Source organism: Gambusia affinis, linkage group LG17, assembly GCF_019740435.1.
Source record: "Gambusia affinis linkage group LG17, SWU_Gaff_1.0, whole genome shotgun sequence".
Taxonomy (NCBI): domain Eukaryota; kingdom Metazoa; phylum Chordata; class Actinopteri; order Cyprinodontiformes; family Poeciliidae; genus Gambusia; species Gambusia affinis.
Window position 1 is genome coordinate 23139021 of NC_057884.1, and position 23188 is coordinate 23162208.

At 39.0% G+C, this 23188-nt stretch overlaps 3 protein-coding genes and 1 pseudogene across 3 annotated transcripts in view; all 4 read left to right on the top strand.

The window, feature by feature from the left end:
- Nucleotides 1-23188, top strand: part of LOC122846992 (NLR family CARD domain-containing protein 3-like) — a 165289-nt gene that overhangs the window by 120256 nt on the left and 21845 nt on the right. The gene's annotated exons all lie outside the window — the stretch shown is intronic.
- LOC122847011 (nuclear factor 7, ovary-like) lies at nucleotides 1341-3676 on the top strand. The gene is made up of 2 exons (XM_044144361.1): nucleotides 1341-1586; nucleotides 1658-3676. Exon 2 carries the CDS (start codon nucleotides 1675-1677, stop codon nucleotides 3055-3057), a length of 1383 nt encoding a protein of 460 aa, XP_044000296.1. The 5' UTR covers nucleotides 1341-1586; nucleotides 1658-1674; the 3' UTR covers nucleotides 3058-3676.
- Nucleotides 10633-12599, top strand: LOC122847013 (nuclear factor 7, ovary-like). Its single transcript, XM_044144362.1, has 2 exons — nucleotides 10633-10806; nucleotides 10878-12599. Exon 2 carries the CDS (start codon nucleotides 10895-10897, stop codon nucleotides 12275-12277), a length of 1383 nt encoding a protein of 460 aa, XP_044000297.1. The 5' UTR covers nucleotides 10633-10806; nucleotides 10878-10894; the 3' UTR covers nucleotides 12278-12599.
- LOC122847012 lies at nucleotides 17780-20055 on the top strand (annotated as a pseudogene).

Sequence of the window (23188 nt, forward strand, 5' to 3'; positions counted from 1 at the left end):
ACACAGCAATAACTGTCATGTAAATGAAGGATTTTATTCTTTATTTTAGTGCTCCTGTCACTAAACATCTCACACATAATTTAGAGGTGATCTATCATGATTCCTTGAACAAGTTAGGATATTTTCTTGTCATTCACAAATAATAACATTTTAACTGTGTTATGGTGTAGAATTAAAGTGTTAAATCAGCTGCTGGCCACGCCTCCCCAACTCAACTTTTACACTCACATGTGAAAATACCTGCAAACAGATCTGCACATCTTGAAAATTAGAAGTGGAGCCTCCTGCACAACCAACAAAAGAGCAGCAAGTGGTTTTAGGAGGGTAAAGGAACAACAAAACTCTGGTCTTTTCCAGAAGCCATTGTACACTGCATACAACAGTAAAACCAGCTGACCAAACGGGCTGGAGATCAGCTACGGTTGCTTGGTAACCGGGCAGAACTCTGCTGCAGTTGCTAGGTAACGGGGCAATGCCCATTGATTGTGACTTAACAATAGAGGTTTTTGAAACGACTCATTTTCCAGACACCAAAAAACATTAGCTTGTAGTCATAAAATGACTCAGTTGGTTCTTAAGCAGTTGGATTGTTTTCAGGAGCAACAAATGGAAGAACAAAAGTGCACAAAATGTAAAATAATAGGTTCTTTTTTAGGTATTGCTCATATTTACCTGTACAGAGAGGTCATCTGGTTCACGTTGATCTGGACTCTTTCAGGCTCTTTTATGATCATTTTTACTTTAAAACAAAAACTGCAGCTTAACAAACATTTACAGTGTTTCTCATGTTTTTCTAAAACTTCAGATTGACAGGAAATCCTCTAGAGGGCGCCACATGTGAGCCTCAAGACTTAAAAAAAACAGGAAATGGTTAAAAGAGAAACTAATCGAGGAAACGCTCAGGGTCACCTTCATCACCGACTGAGGACAGACTGACACTGAAAAAGGAGAACAACAGAAAACTGAGGAACCAGATGCTGGAACACAGACTGCTGCTGGAGAAAAAAAGTGAAATAAAACCTGCTTCTAAGTGTTTGAAACAACATGCAAGTGTTGATACTCCTCCATCGACAATGGAGGAGTATCAATAGTAGGTTTCTATTATACTGTCATGGCTTTTGATGACATGTTCTGAATTTCTTTAATTTGGTTTAAATTTACAGTATTTTGTGCAATTACACAATCTCAGTTTTTAGCCACATTATAAATATGTCAGAAAATAAATCAAATTTGCATCAAAGCATTTCTTATTCTGAATCAGATTTGGTAGAAGAAAAAATAAAACTTCACATCAACAATCATCTTCTTCTCCAGGACTGCAGCGCTTTCTCACAGGAAGTCCACCAGAGGGCGCCACATCTTTGCCTCAAGGCTGGAATTCAAAGGGGAACCTTTGAAAAAAAAAAAACAGGAAATAGTTCAGAGAGAAAAACTCATCAAGAAAACACGCAGGATCATCTGTGTCACCTCCCTTCAACCAAACTACCGACTCAGGTAGTTTGGTTGGCGACCAGAGAGAAAACTGGGGAACCAGACGCTGGAACACAGACTGCTGCTGGAGGAAAAACAAGGAAATCAAAGTGAAAGTAAGAGAATAAAGTTTCTGCAGGAGGGAAACTGACTTCCTGGTTTAACTTTCTGTCTGCTGTGTTTTCAGATTCACTCAGAGACAAAATGGCTTCCAGATTAGAGGAGGATCTCTGCTGTCCGGTCTGTCAGGACGTCTTTAAGGATCCGGTTCTTCTGTCATGTAGCCACAGCTTCTGTAAGGAGTGTCTGAAGAAATGGTGGAGAGAGAAACCATCAAGAGAGTGTCCAGTTTGTAAGACGATATCATTCACCAGTGATCCACCACGTAATCTGGCTCTGAAGAATCTGTGTGAGTCTTTCTCCCAGCAGAGAGAGCAGAGAGCTTCAGAGGATCTCTGCAGTCTGCACTCTGAGAAACTCAAACTCTTCTGTCTGGACCATCAGCAGCCAGTGTGTCACATCTGCAGAGATTCAGAAAAACATACCAACCACAGATTCAGACCCATCGATGAAGCTGCTCAGCAACACAAGAAGAACCTTCAGGAAACTCTGGAGCCTCTAAAGAAGAAGCTGGAGCTCAGGAAGAAAGTTCAGGAGGAGTTTGATCAGACAGCAGAACACCTGAAGGTCCAGGCCCGACACACAGAGAGGCAGATTATGGAGCAGTTTAAGCAGCTTCATCAGTTTCTAGCAGAGGAAGAGGAGGCCAGGCTGGCTGCACTGAGGGAGGAAGAGGAGCAGAAGAGAGGGATGATGAAGGAGAAGATGGAGGCTCTGAGCAGAGAGATAGCAGCTCTTTCAGACACAGTCAGAGCCACAGAGGAGGAGCTGAGAGCTGAAGACGTCTCATTCCTGCACAACTACAAGGCTGCAGTGGAAAGAGTCCAGCGCTGCCCCCTGCTGGAGGATCCACAGCTGCCCTCAGGAGCTCTGATAGACCAGGCCAAACATCTGGGCAACCTGGCCTTCAACATCTGGAGCAACATGGAGAACATGGTGACCTACACTCCTCTGGTTCTGGACCCAAACACGGCTGGTCCAGGACTCCATCTGTCTGAAGATCTGACCAGTTTGACTGCAGGAGAGAAACAGAAGCTTCCTGATAATCCAGAGAGGATTGGATTATGTTCTGTTCTGAGTTCTGATGGTTTTAACTCAGGGAACCACAGCTGGGATGTTGATGTTGGAGACAGTGAATACTGGATACTTGGTGTGTTAGAAGAATCTGTTCAGAGGAAGGGAGCCATAAAGTCTGGTTGGTTGTATATATGGTTCTATAAAGGTGAATACTCAGCACATTCTCCATCAGCTCCTTCCACTCGTCTCTCAGTCCAGAAGAATCTCCAGAGGATCAGAGTGAATCTGGACTGGGACAGAGGAAAGCTGTCCTTCTCTGATCTGGATACTAACACACACATACACACCTTCACACACACCTTCACTGACAAGATGTTTCCATATTTCTACACTAATAAAACATTAAAGATTCTACCGATGAAGATCTCAGTGATCAAACAGCAGCTCTGATGATCTCAGCATGAAGAACAAAAAGTCCAAATGAAACATTATTGATCAGATGATTGATTGGTTTTATTATTGATGGTTTGGTGAATTTCTTAATTTCATTTTTAAAATCTGTTTTTAATCAGGAAACTGGAGATGATCTGATCATCTGGGGACTTTTTCATTTCTTTCTGTGTTTTCCACTGTAATGTTTTAAATGTTGTTTATTATTTACAACTTGATGTAAATAAATTACTATCAGATGATTGAAAGCATAATGAGAAGCTTAATAAATGTATTAGTAGCTAATAAGAGTGTATTTTGTTTTTCAACATCACCAAAATCTTGCAGTGAATTGATGTGGATAAATTACAATAATTTCACTCCTGCTAGTTTTATTGTTATTTGTTTATTCTAAGTTCTGTAAATTCCCACCAAGTTAAAACTATTTGGGTTACATGTAGAAAGTTGGACGTTGTTTTTCACAGCTGCATGTGAACCAGTTTGTTTCCCAGGCTTTGGATCTTTTATCTCTTTTGTATAAAACTCTTTTCATCCAGACCTGCTTCATTACTGATTGTCCTACAATCTCTCTGTATTGTGTAAATATATGAATAAACCTGATTGAGTGATTTCACCTGAACAGTGCTTGGAAATAGTTTGTTTCCACAACAATTTGGTGCCGTGACCCGGATCCCTCGACTGAACATCCGAGGACGTCGACCAACAGCGTTAAGCTGGAATAACCTGGATTAAACTCCAGCCTCAAACCTGGATTAGGATTTAAGAGAGACGAGGGCTGTTGGTCGGCTCCACGGATCCAGAGCTGGGATCAACGAACTCAAAACCACTTTTATCAGGTGGGAAACTCACTCAGACTAACAAATTAATTTTACAAATTATAAATTATAAAATCTAAAATAGTGAAGGATCCAAAGAACCTTTCAACCTGGGGAATAGAGATTGACATTATTCTGGGTTAAAGTCCCAGAATGAAGAAAATAAAATAAATGATTAAAAAAAATAATAAAATAAAATACAAATAATAAAAAACTAGAGGGGGCATTAGAGTCCCTCCCAGATGTTTGGGTTTGAGTCCTAAACCGAAGAGAAAAAAGGGAACCACAGATTTCTAGGTTAGAGTCCTAGTTAAAGTCCTTATCGCTCAATAAGGCAGGTATTTTCTAGAGTTTTGTTTTTCTAAATAGGGAGAACAAACCTTTAGAGAATCCTAAAGACCTTTATCAGAAATAAAGGCCCCTCTTAGAGGAGTAAGAGGCAGAGCGACCACAAAGCTGACTGGTTGGATTCTGTGAAGACGTTTGCAGTCTAAAGAGGAAATCCCACCCAATTCAGGAAGAATGAGTCTACGTGGTTCCAGAACGAAATCTCCTCCTCAGGGTGAATTGTTTGACTGTTTGATAACGAGATATGGAGAAAAAAGTGTGTATGGTGTGGATGAATGGATAAAATGTGATGTTTTCCCTGCAGGTGGTTCATTGAAACTCTCTGTTTAGAAAAGAATACAAAGAGAAATAGAAAATAGAGAACGTACTTTAAGAGACAAAAAACAGATAGAGACTAGGAGTCTAGTTGATCTTGAGAAACTTAAAGAGAGTTTGGAACGCTGGATGAAAGAAAATGACAGAAAGACAGAAAAATGCTAAACAAATGGCTGGATGTCAGGATGATTCTGGGGAAATAGCGGGGCGACACGACAATGTTTCTATTTCTACACTTCAGTCTGAAAATGTTTCTGCTTCTGTGACTGCATCTAAAACAAAGGGAGTTAAACCCCCACCTTACGATTCTCCTTCTTCTCTTCCCACACGTCTGAACCCGGACTTGAGTGCTCTCTCTGTGTTGGATCCGGACCTGGACGCCTGCCCGGTTCCATGACCACGACCAGCAGTACCAGCACCAGCTGCTGGGCCCCCTCCACCTTCAACACAGCCTATATCAACAACAACAACGGCTGCAGCAGATGCTGCTCCTTCTGAGGAGGAGACAGACATTCTTGTGCCTGAGGATGAAGAACTGCTCAGTGATGAAGAGGATGAAAAGATGTGATGTCCAATACAAGTTCTGGGACTTGTATTGGACATCTCCTACCAACCCGACATGATCTCAGATCCAGAGACAAGAACAAAGGACAATCTTTGAAGCAAAGTGTGGATCCTGAGTTAAATGCACCCATGGTTGAAGTTATGGGAGCCGATGGACTTTCATTAATGTAATTCAGCTGTGATGTTGGTCACTGTAAGATAATTTACATATTTTTCTAGTAGAGATAATTAGTTCATATCTGTCATTTCCACAGCTACAAAAGTTTTCCTGTGAAGACATTTTATTTATTTTACAGTGCAGCAGAGGCTGGATAATTAACTTGACCTGGTTTAACTTGACTATTGTGTCCTCAAGTGTTAATGTTGAACAGAATGTGTGTGTGACTTTGTGGCTGTCCTCTAATGATTGGTTTAACTTGACTACTGTGTCCTCAAGTGTTAATGTTGGACAGAATGTGTGTGTGAGTGTGTAGCTGTCCTCTAATGATTGGTTTAACTTGACTACTGTGTCCTCAAGTGTTAATGTTGGACAGAAAGTGTGTGTGACTTTGTGGCTGTCCTCTAATGATTGGTTTAGTTTGACTATTGTGTCCTCAAGTGTTAATGTTGGACTGAATGTGTGTGTGAGTGTGTAGCTGTCCTCTAATGATTGGCTTAACTTGACTACTGTGTCCTCAAGTGTTAATGTTGGACAGAAAGTGTGTTTGAGTGTGTAGCTGTCCTCTAATGTTTGGCTTAACTTGACTACTGTGTCCTCAATTGTTAATGTTGGACAGAAAGTGTGTTTGAGTGTGTAGCTGTCCTCTAATGTTTGGCTTAACTTGACTACTGTGTCCTCAAGTGTTAATGTTGGACAGAAAGTGTGTTTGAGTGTGTAGCTGTCCTCTAATGTTTGGCTTAACTTGACTACTGTGTCCTCAATTGTTAATGTTGGACAGAAAGTGTGTGTGAGTGTGTAGCTGTCCTCTAATGATTGGTTTAACTTGACTATTGTGTCCTCAAGTGTTAATGTTGGACAGAAAGTGTGTGTGAGTGTGTAGCTGTCCTCTAATGATTGGTTTAACTTGACTATTGTGTTCTCAAGTGTTAATGTTGAACATAATGTGTGTGTGACTTTGTGGCTGTCCTCTAATGATTGGTTTAACTTGACTATTGTGTCCTCAAGTATTAATGTTGGACAGAATGTGTGTGTGAGTGTGTAGCTGTCCTCTAATGATTGGTTTAACTTTACTATTGTGTCCTGAAGTGTTAATGTTGGACAGAATGTCCCATGACTATATGATTTGATTATTTGCTCCTTTTGTTAGGATAGTTATTGTCCTATAATAATTTAAGAATATAAATAAAATTATTATATGCATTGTCCACGTCATTTTCTTTCAGTACTGACACTCAGATTGTTTAGAGAATTAATTTTTAAAAGTGTTTATGGATTCATTCCTTATTCTTTTAAAACATGAATTGCTCCCGCTCTTATCTTTAATGTTCACAAGCAACAAAAACAGGTAAGTGATCACTAATATCATAAACTAATAATCCAGTTATTGAACTGTTATTTATTAAATTAGTATATGTATTATACTTTTTTCCCTCCAGGGGGTCTTTTGTGGGCTCTAGTGTCCCTTATATGACAGTAGGCTGACAGGAAAGGGGGAAGTAGAGGAGGAAACACATGCGGCAAATGTCGGTCAGGTCCGGGTATCGAACTTGCGACGGCCGCGTCGAGGACTCATGGCCTCCACATGTGGGTCGTGCTATCCCCTATGCCACCACAGCATGCCCAAATATATTAGCTATTAATGTTACACTATTAAATTATCTTATAATTTGACCTAACAAAACGGTTCAGACTGCATATAGTATTAAATATTAAAATCCTCAGATAAAAAAATATCTAATATATGCAACTAACAATTAAATTTTTTCCAAATATATTTTGACTGTTAAGCACTCAAAATGTCTTTTAGCACTTTTGTCATGTTTTCAAATATTTTATGTATAAGATTACTATCCACATATAGAGCTTCTCTGCTTTTATGTCTGTTTTTAACTCATTTCATAACTGTCTAGTTAAAGTCAGTCTTGATTTTAATCCAGGTTTCAGAAATAGTTACGACACTTAAAGGCTGAATGAACTGGCTTAAACAAACTTTGATGCTGTTAAAATTCACATACAGTACAGACCAAATGTTTGGACACACAGTTGTTTCTTATAAGAGGAAGTCAGTTTCCCTCCTGCAGAAACTTTATTCTAATACTTTCACTTTGATTTCCTTGATTTTACTCCAGCAGCAGTCTGTGTTCCAGTGTCTGGTTCCTCAGTTTTCTCTCTGGTCGCCTTCAGTCTGTCCTGAGTCCGTAGTTTGGTGGAAGACAGGTGACACAGGTGATCCTGGGTGTTTTCTTTATGTATTTTTTTTCTCTGAACTATTTCCTGTTTTTTCCCCCAAAGTTTCCTGTTTAATTCCAGACTTGAGGCAAAGATGTGGCGCCCTCTAGTGGACTTCCTGTGACAAAACACTGCAGTGCTGGACAAGAAGATGATTGTTGATGTGAAGTTTTACTTTTCCTTTAAGCAAATTTGGTTCAGAATAAGAAATGCTTTGATGCAAATTTGATTTATTTTCTGACATATTTATAATGTGGCTAAAAACTGAGACTGTAATTGCACAGAATACTGTAAATTTAAACCAAATTAATGTTAAGAAATTCAGAAAATCTATATAAAAGCCATGAAAATATAATAGAAACCCACTATTGATACTCCTCCATTGTTGATGGAGAAGTATCAACACTTTCATGTTGTTTCAAACACTTAGAAACAGGTTTTATTCACTTCCATGCATTGATTTGTTCTTGGATGGTTCAGGGTCACTGAAGGTCATCATAATTTAGAAGGTCATCAGTATGAAGAACAAATTCAAAGGATATATTATTCATCAGATGATTGATTGGTTATGAGATCGACTGCAGTTACCTCAGTCAGCAATTTTCTTATTCTATTTAAAGTCAGTGTTTTTAATAAGGAAACCAGATATGATCTGATCATCTATGGACTTTGACATATCTGTCTGTATTTTTCACCATGGGAACATAAATCCTAGATAATCAGAGTTTGTAAAAATATAGATTTGCTATTCCATGAAATTTTTTAACTTCACCATCTGGACTATTTCTTTAAAAAAACCCATTATATTTTTCCTTTTGGTTGCTAAATGATTGTTTGTGCAAATGAACTTCTTCCAATCCAAACATTCACAGGTTTTATGTTGCTCTTGTTCTCTTTGAAACAATTTCATGCAAACAAATGTCAGCTTCTTCATGGTGTCTGTTGATGATTTTGTCCTGCGCTGAAACCTCAACGGTGAGGCTGGCGAACCCTCTGGTCTGGTCAATAAGAATCTAAAACATAATAGCAACCACAACCATAACTGTCATGTAAATGAAGGGTTTTATTCTTTATTTTAGTGTTCCTGTCACTAAACATGTCACTAGGTAACAGGGCAGGGCCCAGGGAATGTGACTTCACAATAAAGAGGATATAGAATCAGCTCATTTTCCAGACATCAAAAAACATTAACCTATTGCCAAAAAGTCGCTCGGTTTCTTTGTTAAGTGGCTGGATTGTTCTTAGAAGCAGTAGAGATAAAAATGAAAATACAAAGACATACAAAATGCGAAATTTGCATAATAGTTCCTCTAGAAGTTATTGCTCACCTTTACCTGCAAAGAGGCATCATCTGGTTCAGATTGACCTTTGGATCTGGACTCTTTCGGAGACTCTTTTGATTATTTTTTTGCTGAAAAACATAAACTACAGCTAAAGAAACATTTGCAGTGTCTCTTGTGGTTTTTCTAAAACTGAAGATTAACAGAAAATCTTCTATAGGGCACCACACCACTCAAGACAGTAGAAGAGGGGAATAGTTAAATGAGAAACTAATAGAGAAAATGCTCAGGGTCACCTTCATCACTGACTCAGGGCAGACTGACACTGAACAAGGAGAACAGAGAGAAAACTGAGGAACTATACACTGGAACACAGACTGCTGCAGGAGGAAAAACAAAGAAATCAAAGATTCAACCAGTGCTTAACTGGACTGAATCTTACATAAAGAACTGGGATTTCTTTATTTCGGAAATGTCTCATTAAAGAGGTCAAAGGTCGCATGTGGGGTACCCCTAGACTCAATTCTAGGACTCCTCTTATTCAATATTTATATGCTCCCACTTGCTTAGGTTATAACAGGAAATAAGATCAGCTACCATAACAATTCAGATGACACACAGCTCTACATTATCATGTCACCAGGTGACCTTTGACCCCATCCAGTCACTGAATAAAATACTTAGAACAGATAAATGTGTGGACGTGCCAAAACTTTCTCCAGCTAAACAAAATCAAAACTGAAATTATTATTTTTGGACCTAAAGAGGAACGATCTAGAGTAATAGATCTATAGATATAGAGTTACAGATCTAGAGTTATAGTTCTAGAGTACATGCACAGCTTCAGTTATTACAACTAAAAATCAGCGGTCAGGCCTGAAATCTCGGTGTGGTGATGGATTCAGAGCCGAACTTTCAGAGACACATAAAGACAGTTACAAAATCAGCCTTCTATCACCTAAAAAGCATTTCCGGGATTTAAATAAATAAACAATCCATTTGCTTTCTTATTTAGAAGTCAACAAAATGGCTTTTTAGCATCTGGACACACTGTGACTCTAGAAAGCTTTAAAGGGTTTTGAAACCATAACAGAATGATCCTGCATTTACCACAGATTGCTAACAGGACATCTGTTAATCTCTGATATAGTTTTTGGGTTTAAAAATTAAAACAAAAACAGAGGTATCAATTCTTTGTTTGGAATCCAATCAGACCCAGTTTAAAAGCCTAATATAGGGGTTTCTGAAGGAAAAAAAGAGTGAAGTGGCCCTTTCCTATTTGGGATAAAGTCAAAGGGAAGGCCGGTAGAAATTTTTATAGAGAAAGCAAATTTTTTATAATAGGCTTCTTGGTTTTGTGATTTTGTGGTTGGTCTGTTTTATGGTTGATTGTTCATTTGGTTTCATGGCAGTTTGTTTAGTTAGTTTGTTTGGTTTTATGATTGATTGGGTGTTTGGCTAACTAACTCTGATAAGCAGTAAGGATCAGTATGAAATCACTGTCAGAAGATAAATCAAATTTGCATCAAAACATTTCTTTTTCTTGCTCCAATTCTTTGCTAAAAGGAAAAGCAGTGACACTTTATTTGAATGGATGTGCATAAGACTGACTTGAGACAGTCATTCATGTTCAAAACATAAGCTATGTTATGCTTTTGATAGTCTCATGTTAGTCTGATGCACACCCCTTCAAATAAAATGTTACCAGAAAAGTTTTTCTCAACATCGAACAAACATCTTCATCTCCAGTACAGAACTGGTTTTCTAAAACTGCAGATTTAAAAGAAATCCTCCAGAGGGCGCCACATTTTTGCTTTAAGACTGGAATTCAAACAGGAACCTTTGAAAAAAACCAGGAAACAGTTCAGAGAGAAACAAAACTCATCGACAAGCCCACTCAGGATCACTTGTTACCTACAGTATTTTATCGGTGACTCAGGACAGACTGACACTGAACGAAGAAAACACAAAAAACTGAGGAAGCAGACTCTGAAACACAGACTGCTGCTGGAGGAAAAACAAGGAAATCAAAGTGAAAGTAAGAGAATAAAGTTTCTGCAGGAGGGAAACTGACTTCCTGGTTTAACTTTCTGTCTGCTGTGTTTTCAGATTCACTCAGAGACAAAATGGCTTCCAGATTAGAGGAGGATCTCTGCTGTCCGGTCTGTCAGGACGTCTTTAAGGATCCGGTTCTTCTGTCATGTAGCCACAGCTTCTGTAAGAAGTGTCTGAAGAAATGGTGGAGAAAGAAACGATCAAGAGAGTGTCCAGTTTGTAAGACGATATCATTCACCAGTGATCCTCCCTGTAATCTGGTTCTGAAGAATCTGTGTGAGTCTTTCTCCCAGCAGAGAGAGCAGAGAGCTTCAGAGGATCTCTGCAGTCTGCACTCTGAGAAACTCAAACTCTTCTGTCTGGACCATCAGCAGCCAGTGTGTGTCGTCTGCAGAGATTCAGAAAAACACACCAATCACAGATTCAGACCCATCGATGAAGCTGCTCAGCAACACAAGAAGAACCTTCAGGAATCTCTGGTGCCTCTAAAGAAGAAGCTGGAGCTCAGGAAGAAAGTTCAGGAGGAGTTTGATCAGACAGCAGAACACCTGAAGGTCCAGGTCCGACACACAGAGAGGCAGATTATGGAGCAGTTTAAGCAGCTTCGTCAGTTTCTAGCAGAGGAAGAGGAGGCCAGGCTGGTTGCACTGAGGGAGGAAGAGAAGCAGAAGAGAGGGATGATGAAGGAGAAGATGGAGGCTCTGAGCAGAGAGTTAGCAGCTCTTTCAGACACAGTCAGAGCCACAGAGGAGGAGCTGAGAGCTGAAGACGTCTCATTCCTGCACAACTACAAGGCTGCAGTGGAAAGAGTCCAGCGCTGCCCCCTGCTGGAGGATCCACAGCTGCCCTCAGGAGCTCTGATAGACCAGGCCAAACATCTGGGCAACCTGGGCTTCAACATCTGGAGCAACATGGAGAACATGGTGACCTACACTCCTCTGGTTCTGGACCCAAACACGGCTGGGTCTATACTCCATCTGTCTGAAGATCTGACCAGTTTGACTTATGGAGAGAAACAGAAGCTTCCTGATAATCCAGAGAGATTTGGATCATGGTCTGTTCTGAGTTCTGATGGTTTTAACTCAGGGAACCACAGCTGGGATGTTGATGTTGGAGACAGTGAAGGCTGGATACTTGGTGTGTTAGAAGAATCTGTTCAGAGGAAGGGAAGCATAAAGTCTGGATTGTTGGTTATACGGTTCTATAAAGGTGAATACTCAGCATATTCTCCATCAGCTCCTTCCATTCGTCTCTCAGTCCAGAAGAATCTCCAGAGGATCAGAGTGAATCTGGACTGGGACAGAGGAAAGCTGTCCTTCTCTGATCTGGATACTAACACACACATACACACCTTCACACACACCTTCACTGACAAGATGTTTCCATTTTTCTTCACTAATAAAACATTAAAGATTCTACCGATGAAGATCTCAGTGATCAAACAGCAGCTCTGATGATCTCAGCATGAAGAACAAAAAGTCCAAATGAAACATTATTGATCAGATGATTGATTGGTTTTATAATTGATAGTTTGTTGGTTTGGTGAATTTCTTAATTTCATTTTTAAAATCTGTTTTTAATCAGGAAACTGGAGATGATCTGATCATCTGGGGACTTTTTCATTTCTTTCTGTGTTTTCCACTGTAATGTTTTAAATGTTGTTTATTATTTACAACTTGATGTAAATAAATTACTATCAGATGATTGAAAGCATAATGAGAAGCTTAATAAATGTATTAGTAGCTAATAAGAGTGTATTTTGTTTTTCAACATCACCAAAATCTTGCAGTGAATTCATGAACTTTTGCTGTTTTCATTTTATTTAAAAATGTTTAGAAAATAAAAACAACTTTACCATCACAACATGCGTCCAACCATCTACACTGCACTGCTTGACTGGTAAACAAAATAAAACAACACAAAAATCCCAGATGAGCAGAATTAGCAACAACATAAATTTATTATTTCAACTTCAACCTCTGGTCAGAAATCCAAAAAATAATCTATTTCATTTTGTTTTCTACATTATTATTTGTTCCAATGATTTGCTTCCAATCCAAACCTGAAGTTATTTTATGTTTTTCTTCATTTAGGAAGAATTTCATACAAACTAATGTTTCAGCTGCTTCATGGGAACAAATTATTATATTTCATGAATGTCTCTTGTTAATCTGAAACAGCAAAACTAAAACCAGTAAAAACAGAAAAAGTTATCAGGTTTGTTGGGATTAATGGCTTCGTGCATCTGCAGCTAAAAATCCTTCTAACATCAAAATGTGAAAAGCTCACGCCGTTCAGCTTGACTTTACATCAATACAGTGTTGGCTGATCTGGTGATTATTTGTTTTATTAACCTGTTACAGATAACCTGCAATAAAAACTCTGGCCATATGTCAACCTGTATAAGTTTATTACAATTTACTGCAATTATTTACCATTAATATTAGTAAAAATTAAAAGGTTTCTAATGTGAATAATGGGACAACATGCAGTACACCTTCCAGTCCAGCAGAGGGAAGCAGAGCAGATGTCTTCAACATGATCCTTCGCCTACAGAGGATCCCTGTGACGTGGAAACATCCTGTTACCATCCAGTGGTCAGTGTGGACATTGTGGAGAACTTTAAATATCTGGGAGTCCACAGTGACAAAAACCTGGACTGGGTCAAGAACCCTGACGCTGTGAACAGGAAGGGCCAAAGTCTCCTATAGTTTCTGAGGCGGCTGAGGTCCTTCAACATCTGCTGGACTTTGACCAGGATGTTCTGTGAGTCTGTGGTTGCCAGTGCCATCCTGTATGCTGTGGTGAGCTGAAAAAATGATTCTAAAATACAACACAACTTACTTTATGTGTCCTGATTTGGTTTTGGGTGATGATTGAGGTAATATTTCACCATTTCTTTGCTGGATGAAGAGTAATAAATGAGGAGTGACTTTACCCCGGTGTACCACCTCTGTTAAAGCATTAGCTTAGCCAAATGTCTGTAGCCACTTCAGCAAGGGATTTAGAGTCTCTGGAAAACTGAAAAGTCATCAGAAAATCCACGCAGGAGAGAAGCCTTTCAGCTGTAGCCTGTGTGGAAAGAGTTGTTGTCATTTGGTATTTTTAAAGTGTCATCAAGACTTTCTCCTCCACCAGGCGTCTCAGACGTGGCTGGTTACTGATTATACATGAACAAAGTGACGTTTTTCACATCAAAGCAGATCCATCAAAACTGAGCTAAGGGGACATGTTACGTAAGAACATCAAGATGATGAACAAACATACTTTTCAGTCACGACTCCTCAGCTATGAGATTGGACCGGCCCTCTACCTCGGTTTGCTGTCCGGTTCACTGTGCAGCTGCATGCAGAGTTATCCATCCAGAAAGGTTTGTTTACTTACCATTAAAGTAAAAACAAAACTATAAAAAGTTTCACATTATATTCTCTGTTGCAGACATGCTACGTTTCCCTCTGTCAGGCAGGATGAAGAACACGTCAACAAATTGAGGATTTCTTCTAGCAAGATGGCCGCCTTTGTCATCGTGTAACAAAACTACACTGAAGCCGTTGTTGAGGAAAATGATTATTTTTAGTGCTTAATACAGCTAATCTTACGGCATGTGTAAAAGGTATATTGAACATTCTTATTTTGAACAAATTTCTTAATTTTGAACAGGTTTGTGTTAAGGATTTAAAACTAAACTATTCAATCGGTAATTATTCAGAAACAGGAGCCAAATGCAGATCAAAAGGGGATCTCTCTGTGAGCCTCCTGCTGTGTTATCAGAGGTCAGGAGGCCATAAAATTAGCATCTCCTGGAAGGCAGTAACATTTGAGCTGTTTGATTCACAGAAGGTCAAAAGTTTGCCAGAGCCAACATCTGGGATGGTATAAAACTAATTACAACATAAAATGTTAAAACCACTAACATCTAATTTCTAAGACATTTTTCTAAGGATTAATAGCAGGTTTTTAACTAAAATTGTATTATCTAAGTTTAGAACTACTAATCTAGTAAATGATGAATGTATTTGAAAATTGTACTATCTGTGACAATATCTGAATCAAATGGAAATTGTTTGAATGTTATGTTTCATAGGTTAAGAAAAGCAATTGTACCTCATTTTGTACTGTTGATTTTATGTGTTATTTTTGGTAAGGACTCACTTTGGAGATGCTGGATGCAGCAGAGCAAAACAGGGTTTTGTGAGGGTAACCTTTCCTTGAACCAAATTACTGGATTTAAGTTTGTTCTGAGATAACGGGAGACACTCCGAATTTCACAGGTATCTGTGAAGTCTTATTTTATGGTTTTATTTGCCCAAATGGCCCTAGAGCACAGAAAGCCAAGACGCAGCTGCTTGCTCCTTTGTCCTACCGGAGACCAAAATGGCCTTTGATCTTGGCGTGAAATTAAGGGAAGTTCTAAGTTTTTCTGAGTGTCCAAGGTAGCTTCTGGTTGGTCAACCGGAGGTATGCCTTAATTGAATACATTAACAAGGAAAGAAACACCTCCACTATAAAAGTTCGTGCACAATAATAATAATTCAGATAGCTGCCCTATTTTGCCTTTTCGGCATCAGCTTTCTCCAAAGACATGTCTTTGCCTCTTTCTCTATCTTTCCTTTCTAATTCTTTTGTCTCAGGTAAAGAATGTATATCTCTGTAACTCTGCGGTTTTCTTGTTAATTCATACGTTGCTTTGTATGGGATTAAACTCTGTAATTCTGTGACGTCATCACGCATTGTTGTTTTCCTTGTCGCCGCGCGCCGCCCGCTGAGATCTGGGATCTAGAGGAAGAGTGAGCCAAGCTTTTTCCAAATTAAGCTAATTTAAAATACTCTTCCTTAACACCATCCATGTTTAAATTATTCTAGAGTCAAACCTACGAACTCTAGACCTCCAGAATTTTACATCCTCCATCTGAAACATGATACCGTCCCCACAGCATGATGCTGCCACTCCCATGTTTAACTTTGAACATGTGAGACAAAAGTTTTGCTGTATGTACAAGCAAATTTAAATTTTGGAAGTTAAGGAAAAACTAGATGCAATTTTCATACAAACATTTTTGTTAAATTATATCAATTAATTGATACTAATTACTGCTGTAAAACCAGTTTTATTGTGTTATAAAGCAGTGAAGTGACCTAAAGCCCTGAAATAAGAGCAATGATTGACAAGTGGCCTAGTAAAATCCCATAGGATGCCATAATATGACATTTAAACAGTTTAACATTCTCCAACCTCCATTAAGCTTTAAAGGGTTAGTCTAGATATCTTTTACACTTTAGTAAATGTTTATTTTATTCCATATTGTATTTGCTCTTGTTATTTTTTATAGTTTTATTTGCTTGATCTGAATCATGTGAGACAAAAACAGATGCTTTATTCCTCTGGTCTATCATCATCATTATTATTATTGGTCTATTAGTCTCTGCAGCCACTTGGAAGCTGTTTGTCAGGAAGAAATAACCTAACTAGAATCACAAACGAAGATTAGACTCAGACATAAAAGAATTACTAAACCTAGAGTAACTAGAAAGTAGAGACACTATGAGGGCTCAAATAAAGAAACACAAGAATGAGAAAGACCCAACAAAATCAGTAGCAGCAAATAATCAAGAAGAGTTAAGAAAAAAGTGAAGTAAAACACAAGTTACTAAAAACAGAAAATGAACAGCAAAAAATCAGAAGTATACAAACCCAAACACAGAGATTAATAAGCAGCATATTAATAAGCTTTACCTGTCATTTCAGGTGTAGTGACTTGTGCAGTTCAGTGAACACATAGTGATGGTGCACACAATGTGTTCACTGAACTGACATTAAGTTGAACAGACAACTTAATGTGCAAAAAATTGTTTGTGGGGATCAGATGTTTAATTTCAATCAAATCTTGTTTTTCATGTCTGATACGTTTCATTATTATAAACACTTATTGTTCAAATTCACATATTGTAGCGTTATGACACAAACTATGCTGCTGTTGAAGTTTATTGGCTTCTGTCTCTGCACCACCAGGTTCATTCACCAGTTCAGGACCCGACCAGAACCTCTCCGTGTAAAATACCTTGAGAAATAATGAGATTTGGTTATATATAAAAGACAGAATCTACAACAGTACCGAAGATTATGATGCAGGGTTTTAATGCACCTATGAGAGTCAGTATCAATTTGGTGTCCCTAAAATCCACAGTGATGGCAGTTCTTCAATTAAAAGAAGAGGGTACCAGTTCAGTAGATAAAAATAAACCTGCTGTTGGGGTATTTGTTGAATTAAAAACACATTTTATACAATAGATCATGAAATATTAATCAAGAAACTGGTGCGCTATGGTCAGAGAGGAATAGTTTGGCTCTGGAGGAAAAGTTAATTATTGTTCCTAAGTGGGAAAGTTCAGGTTTACCAACAGCAAAGTAACAGACTGATGGAAGCATGCAGACTCGCACACAAAGGTAAAAAAATCATAAAAATAAAACAAATTTATATCATGAGAAAAATACTGTAGCTAATATAGCACAACCAGGTTAAAAGAAGTGTGAAAGAGAATAAAATAGTTTGAGAAACTTGGAAAGTTTGCAAATATTTAGACTTTAAGTTAAATGAATTAAACAAACAGCAGAGTTGTAAAGTTTAACAGTTTCTCAGAAGGACATGTGATAACAATACTTATTGCACTTTGGATACATCTCTTGCTTTCTTTTGTCCCAACAGTTTTTATGATGGTAACCATGACAACAAGGTGCACCTGACTGCCTCACTAAACCTGAAATAAAATCTGAACTACGACCCCAGGAGGAGCTGAAACAGAGGCTTCATGCAGGCAAAGCAGAGAGGAGGAGGAAGTTCAAATTGTCTCTTCTGACCAAGCAGAGATTTATAGAGGAGCAGCAAAAGCAAATGAGGAGGATTAGCAGCACTTGGTGTCACCAGGACATGAAACAGCAAAACATCGTTTCTGATTTTTAGAGCCTCAAGACATTAAATCCAACAGGAAAAAGATCAGAGAGAAAAAACTGATTGAGAAAATACTTTGGATCCCCTTCATCACCGTCTGACAGAACAAGGAGAACAGAGAGAAAACTGAGGAACCAGACGCTGGAACACAGACTGCTGCTGGAGGAAAACAAGGAAATCATAATTAAAGTAAGAGAATAAAGTTTCTGCAGGAGGGAAACTGACTTCCTGGTTTAACTTTCTGTCTGCTGTGTTTTCAGATTCACTCAGAGACAAAATGGCTTCCAGATCAGAGGAGGATCTCTGCTGTCCGGTCTGTCAGGACGTCTTTAAGGATCCGGTTGTTCTGTCATGTAGCCACAGCTTCTGTAAGGAGTGTCTGAAGAAATGGTGGAGAGAGAAACCAGTTAAAGAGTGTCCAGTTTGTAGGATATCATTCTAAAGATCCACGTAATCTGGCTCTGAAGAATCTGTGTGAGTCTTTCTCCCAGCAGAGAGAGCAGAGAGCTTCAGAGGATCTCTGCAGTCTGCACTCTGAGAAACTCAAACTCTTCTGTCTGGACCATCAGCAGCCAGTGTGTCACATCTGCAGTCATTCAGATTTACACAAAAACCATAAATTCAAACCCATCGATGAAGCTGCTCAGCAACACAAGAAGAACCTTCAGGAAACTCTGGAGCCTCTAAAGAAGAAGCTGGAGCTCAGGAAGAAAGTTCAGGAGGAGTTTGATCAGACAGCAGAACACCTGAAGGTCCAGGCCCGACACACAGAGAGGCAGATTATGGAGCAGTTTAAGCAGCTTCATCAGTTTCTAGCAGAGGAAGAGGAGGCCAGGCTGGCTGCACTGAGGGAGGAAGAGGAGCAGAAGAGAGGGATGATGAAGGAGAAGATGGAGGCTCTGAGCAGAGAGATAGCAGCTCTTTCAGACACAGTCAGAGCCACAGAGGAGGAGCTGAGAGCTGAAGACGTCTCATTCCTGCACAACTACAAGGCTGCAGTGGAAAGAGTCCAGCGCTGCCCCCTGCTGGAGGATCCACAGCTGCCCTCAGGAGCTCTGATAGACCAGGCCAAACATCTGGGCAACCTGGCCTTCAACATCTGGAGCAACATGGAGAACATGGTGACCTACACTCCTCTGGTTCTGGACCCAAACACGGCTAATATAATCCTCCATCTGTCTGAAGATCTGACCAGTTTGACTGCAGGAGAGAAACAGCAGCTTCCTGATAATCCAGAGAGATTAGATTATTATTATTGGTCTGTTCTGAGTTCTGATGGTTTTAACTCAGGGAACAACAGCTGGGATGTTGATGTTGGAGACAGTTCATTCTGGAGACTTGGTGTGTTAGAAGAATCTGTTAAGAGGAAGGGAGACATAAAGTCTGGTTGGTTGTATATATGGTTCTATTCAGGTAAATACTCAGCATATTCTCCACCAGCTCCTTTCATTCGTCTCTCAGTCCAGAAGAATCTCCAGAGGATCAGAGTGAATCTGGACTGGGACAGAGGAAAGCTGTCCTTCTCTGATCTGGATACTAACACACACATACACACCTTCACACACACCTTCACTGACAAGATGTTTCCATATTTCTGCACTGATAAAACATTAAAGATTCTACCGATGAAGATCTCAGTGATCAAACAGCAGCTCTGATGATCTCAGCATGAAGAACAAAAAGTCCAAATGAAACATTATTGATCAGATGATTGATTGGTTTTATAATTGATAGTTTGTTGGTTTGGTGAATTTCTTAATTTCATTTTTAAAATCTGTTTTTAATCAGGAAACTGGAGATGATCTGATCATCTGGGGACTTTTTCATTTCTTTCTGTGTTTTCCACTGTAATGTTTTAAATGTTGTTTATTATTTACAACTTGATGTAAATAAATTACTATCAGATGATTGAAAGCATAATGAGAAGCTTAATAAATGTATTAGTAGCTAATAAGAGTGTATTTTGTTTTTCAACATCACCAAAATCTTGCAGTGAATTGATGTGGATAAATTACAATAATTTCACTCCTGCTAGTTTTATTGTTATTTGTTTATTCTAAGTTCTGTAAATTCCCACCAAGTTAAAACTATTTGGGTTACATGTAGAAAGTTGGACGTTGTTTTTCACAGCTGCATGTGAACCAGTTTGTTTCCCAGGCTTTGGATCTTTTATCTCTTTTGTATAAAACTCTTTTCATCCAGACCTGCTTCATTACTGATTGTCCTACAATCTCTCTGTATTGTGTAAATATATGAATAAACCTGATTGAGTGATTTCACCTGAACAGTGCTTGGAAATAGTTTTTTTCACCACAGTTTGGTGCCGTGACCCGGATCCCTCGACTGAACATCCGAGGACGTCGACCAACAGCGTTAAGCTGGAATAACCTGGATTAAACTCCAGCCTCAAACCTGGATTAGGATTTAAGAGAGACGAGGGCTGTTGGTCGGCTCCACGGATCCAGAGCTGGGATCAACGAACTCAAAACCACTTTTATCAGGTGGGAAACTCACTCAGACTAACAAATTAATTTTACAAATTATAAATTATAAAATCTAAAATAGTGAAGGATCCGAAGAACCTTTCACCCTGGGGAATAGAGATTGACATTATTCTGGGTTAAAGTCCCAGAAAGAAGAAAATAAAATAAATGATAAAAAAATAATAAAATAAAATACAAATAATAAAAAACTAGAGGGGGCGTTAGAGTCCCTCCCAGATGTTTGGGTTTGAGTCCTAAACCGAAGAGAAAAAAGGGAACCACAGATTTCTAGGTTAGAGTCCTAGTTAAAGTCCTTATCGCTCAATAAGGCAGGTATTTTCCAGAGTTTTGTTTTTCTAAATTGGGAGAACAAACCTTTAGAACAGGGGTGTCAAACTCCAGTCCTCGAGGGCCGCAGTCCTGCAACTTTTAGATGTGCCTGTGCTGCAGCACAGCTGAATAGAATAATTAAGGCTCTGGAGAACTGGTCTACTCAAGGTGGAGGTAATTAAGCCATTTCATTCCAGTGTTTTGAACCTGTGGCACATCTAAAAACTGCAGGACTGCGGCCCTCGAGGACTGGAGTTTGACACCCCTGCTTTAGAGAATCCTAAAGACCTTTATCAGAAATAAAGGCCCCTCTTAGAGGAGTAAGAGGCAGAGCGACCACAAAGCTGACTGGTTGGATTCTGCGAAGACGTTTGCAGTCTAAAGAGGAAATCCCACCCAATTCAGGAAGAATGAGTCTACGTGGTTCCAGAACGAAATCTCCTTCTCAGGGTGAATTGTTTGACTGTTTGATAACGAGATATGGAGAAAAAAGTGTGTATGGTGTGGATGAATGGATAAAATGTGATGTTTTCCCTGCAGGTGGTTCATTGAAACTCTCTGTTTAGAAAAGAATACAAAGAGAAACAGAAAATAGAGAACGTACTTCAAGAGACAAAAAACAGATAGAGACTAGGAGTCTAGTTGATCTTGAGAAACTTAAAGAGAGTTTGGAACGCTGGATGAAAGAAAATGACAGAAAGACAGAAAAATGCTAAACAAATGGCTGGATGTCAGGATGATTCTGGGGAAATAGCGGGGCGACACGACAATGTTTCTATTTCTACACTTCAGTCTGAAAATGTTTCTGCTTCTGTGACTGCATCTAAAACAAATGGAGTTAAACCCCCACCTTACGATTCTCCTTCTTCTCTTCCCACACGTCTGAACCCGGACTTGAGTGCTCTCTCTGTGTTGGATCCGGACCTGGACGCCTGCCCGGTTCCATGACCACGACCAGCGGTACCAGCACCAGCTGCTGGGCCCCCTCCACCTTCAACACAGCCTATATCAACAACAACAACGGCTGCAGCAGCTGCTGCTCCTTCTGAGGAGGAGACAGACATTCTGGTGCCTGAGGATGAAGAACTGCTCAGTGATGAAGAGGATGAAAAGATGTGATGTCCAATACAAGTTCTGGGACTTGTATTGGACATCTCCTACCAACCCGACATGATCTCAGATCCAGAGACAAGAACAAAGGACAATCTTTGAAGCAAAGTGTGGATCCTGAGTTAAATGCACCCATGGTTGAAGTTATGGGAGCCGATGGACTTTCATTAATGTAATTCAGCTGTGATGTTGGTCACTGTAAGATAATTTACATATTTTTCTAGTAGAGATAATTAGTTCATATCTGTCATTTCCACAGCTACAAAAGTTTTCCTGTGAAGACACTTTATTTATTTTACAGTGCAGCAGAGGCTGGATAATTAACTTGACCATTGTGTCCTCAAGTGTTAATGTTGGACAGAATGTGTGTGTGAGTGTGTAGCTGTCCTCTAATGATTGGTTTAACTTGACTATTGTGTCCTGAAGTGTTAATGTTGGACAGAATGTGTGTGTGAGTTTGTAGCTGTCCTCTAATGATTGGTTTAACTTTACTATTGTGTCCTGAAGTGTTAATGTTGGACAGAATGTCCCATGACTATATGACTTGATTATTTGCTCCTTTTGTTAGGACAGTTATTGTCCTATAATAATTTAAAAATATAAAGAAAATTATTATATGCATTGTCCATGTCATTTTCTTTCAGTACTGACACTCAGATTGTTTAGAGAATTAATTTTTAAAAGTGTTTATGGATTCATTCCTTATTCTTTTAAAACATGAATTGCTCCCGCTCTTATCTTTAATGTTCACAAGCAACAAAAACAGGTAAGTGATCACTAATATCATAAACTAATAATCCAGTTATTGAACTGTTATTTATTAAATTAGTATATGTATTATACTTTTTTCCCTCCAGGGGGTCTTTTGTGGGCTCTAGTGTCCCTTATATGACAGTAGGCTGACAGGAAAGGGGGAAGTAGAGGAGGAAACACATGCGGCAAATGTCGGTCAGGTCCGGGTATCGAACTTGCGACGGCTGCGTCGAGGACTCATGGCCTCCACATGTGGGTCGTGCTATCCCCTACGCCACCACAGCATGCCCAAATATATTATCTATTAATGTTACACTATTAAATTATCTTATAATTTGACCTAACAAAACGGTTCAGACTGCATATAGTATTAAATATTAAAATCCTCAGGTAAAAAAGACCTAATATATGCAACTAACAATTACATTTTTTCCAAATATATTTTGACTGTTAAGCACTCAAAATGTCTTTTAGCACTTTTGTCATGTTTTCAAATATTTTATGTATAAGATTACTATCCACATATAGAGCTTCTCTGCTTTTATGTCTGTTTTTAACTCATTTCATAACTGTCTAGTTAAAGTCAGTCTTGATTTTAATCCAGGTTTCAGAAATAGTTACGACACTTAAAGGCTGAATGAACTGGCTTAAACAAACTTTGATGCTGTTAAAATTCACATACAGTACAGACCAAAAGTTTGGACACACAGTTGTTTCATATAAGAGCGATGAGAGTTCAACT

Coding starts and splice junctions, on each gene's coding strand:
- LOC122847011 (XM_044144361.1), top strand. CDS start 1,675: ATGGCTTCCAGATTAGAGGAGGATCTCTGCTGTCCGGTCTGTCAGGAC.
- LOC122847013 (XM_044144362.1), top strand. CDS start 10,895: ATGGCTTCCAGATTAGAGGAGGATCTCTGCTGTCCGGTCTGTCAGGAC.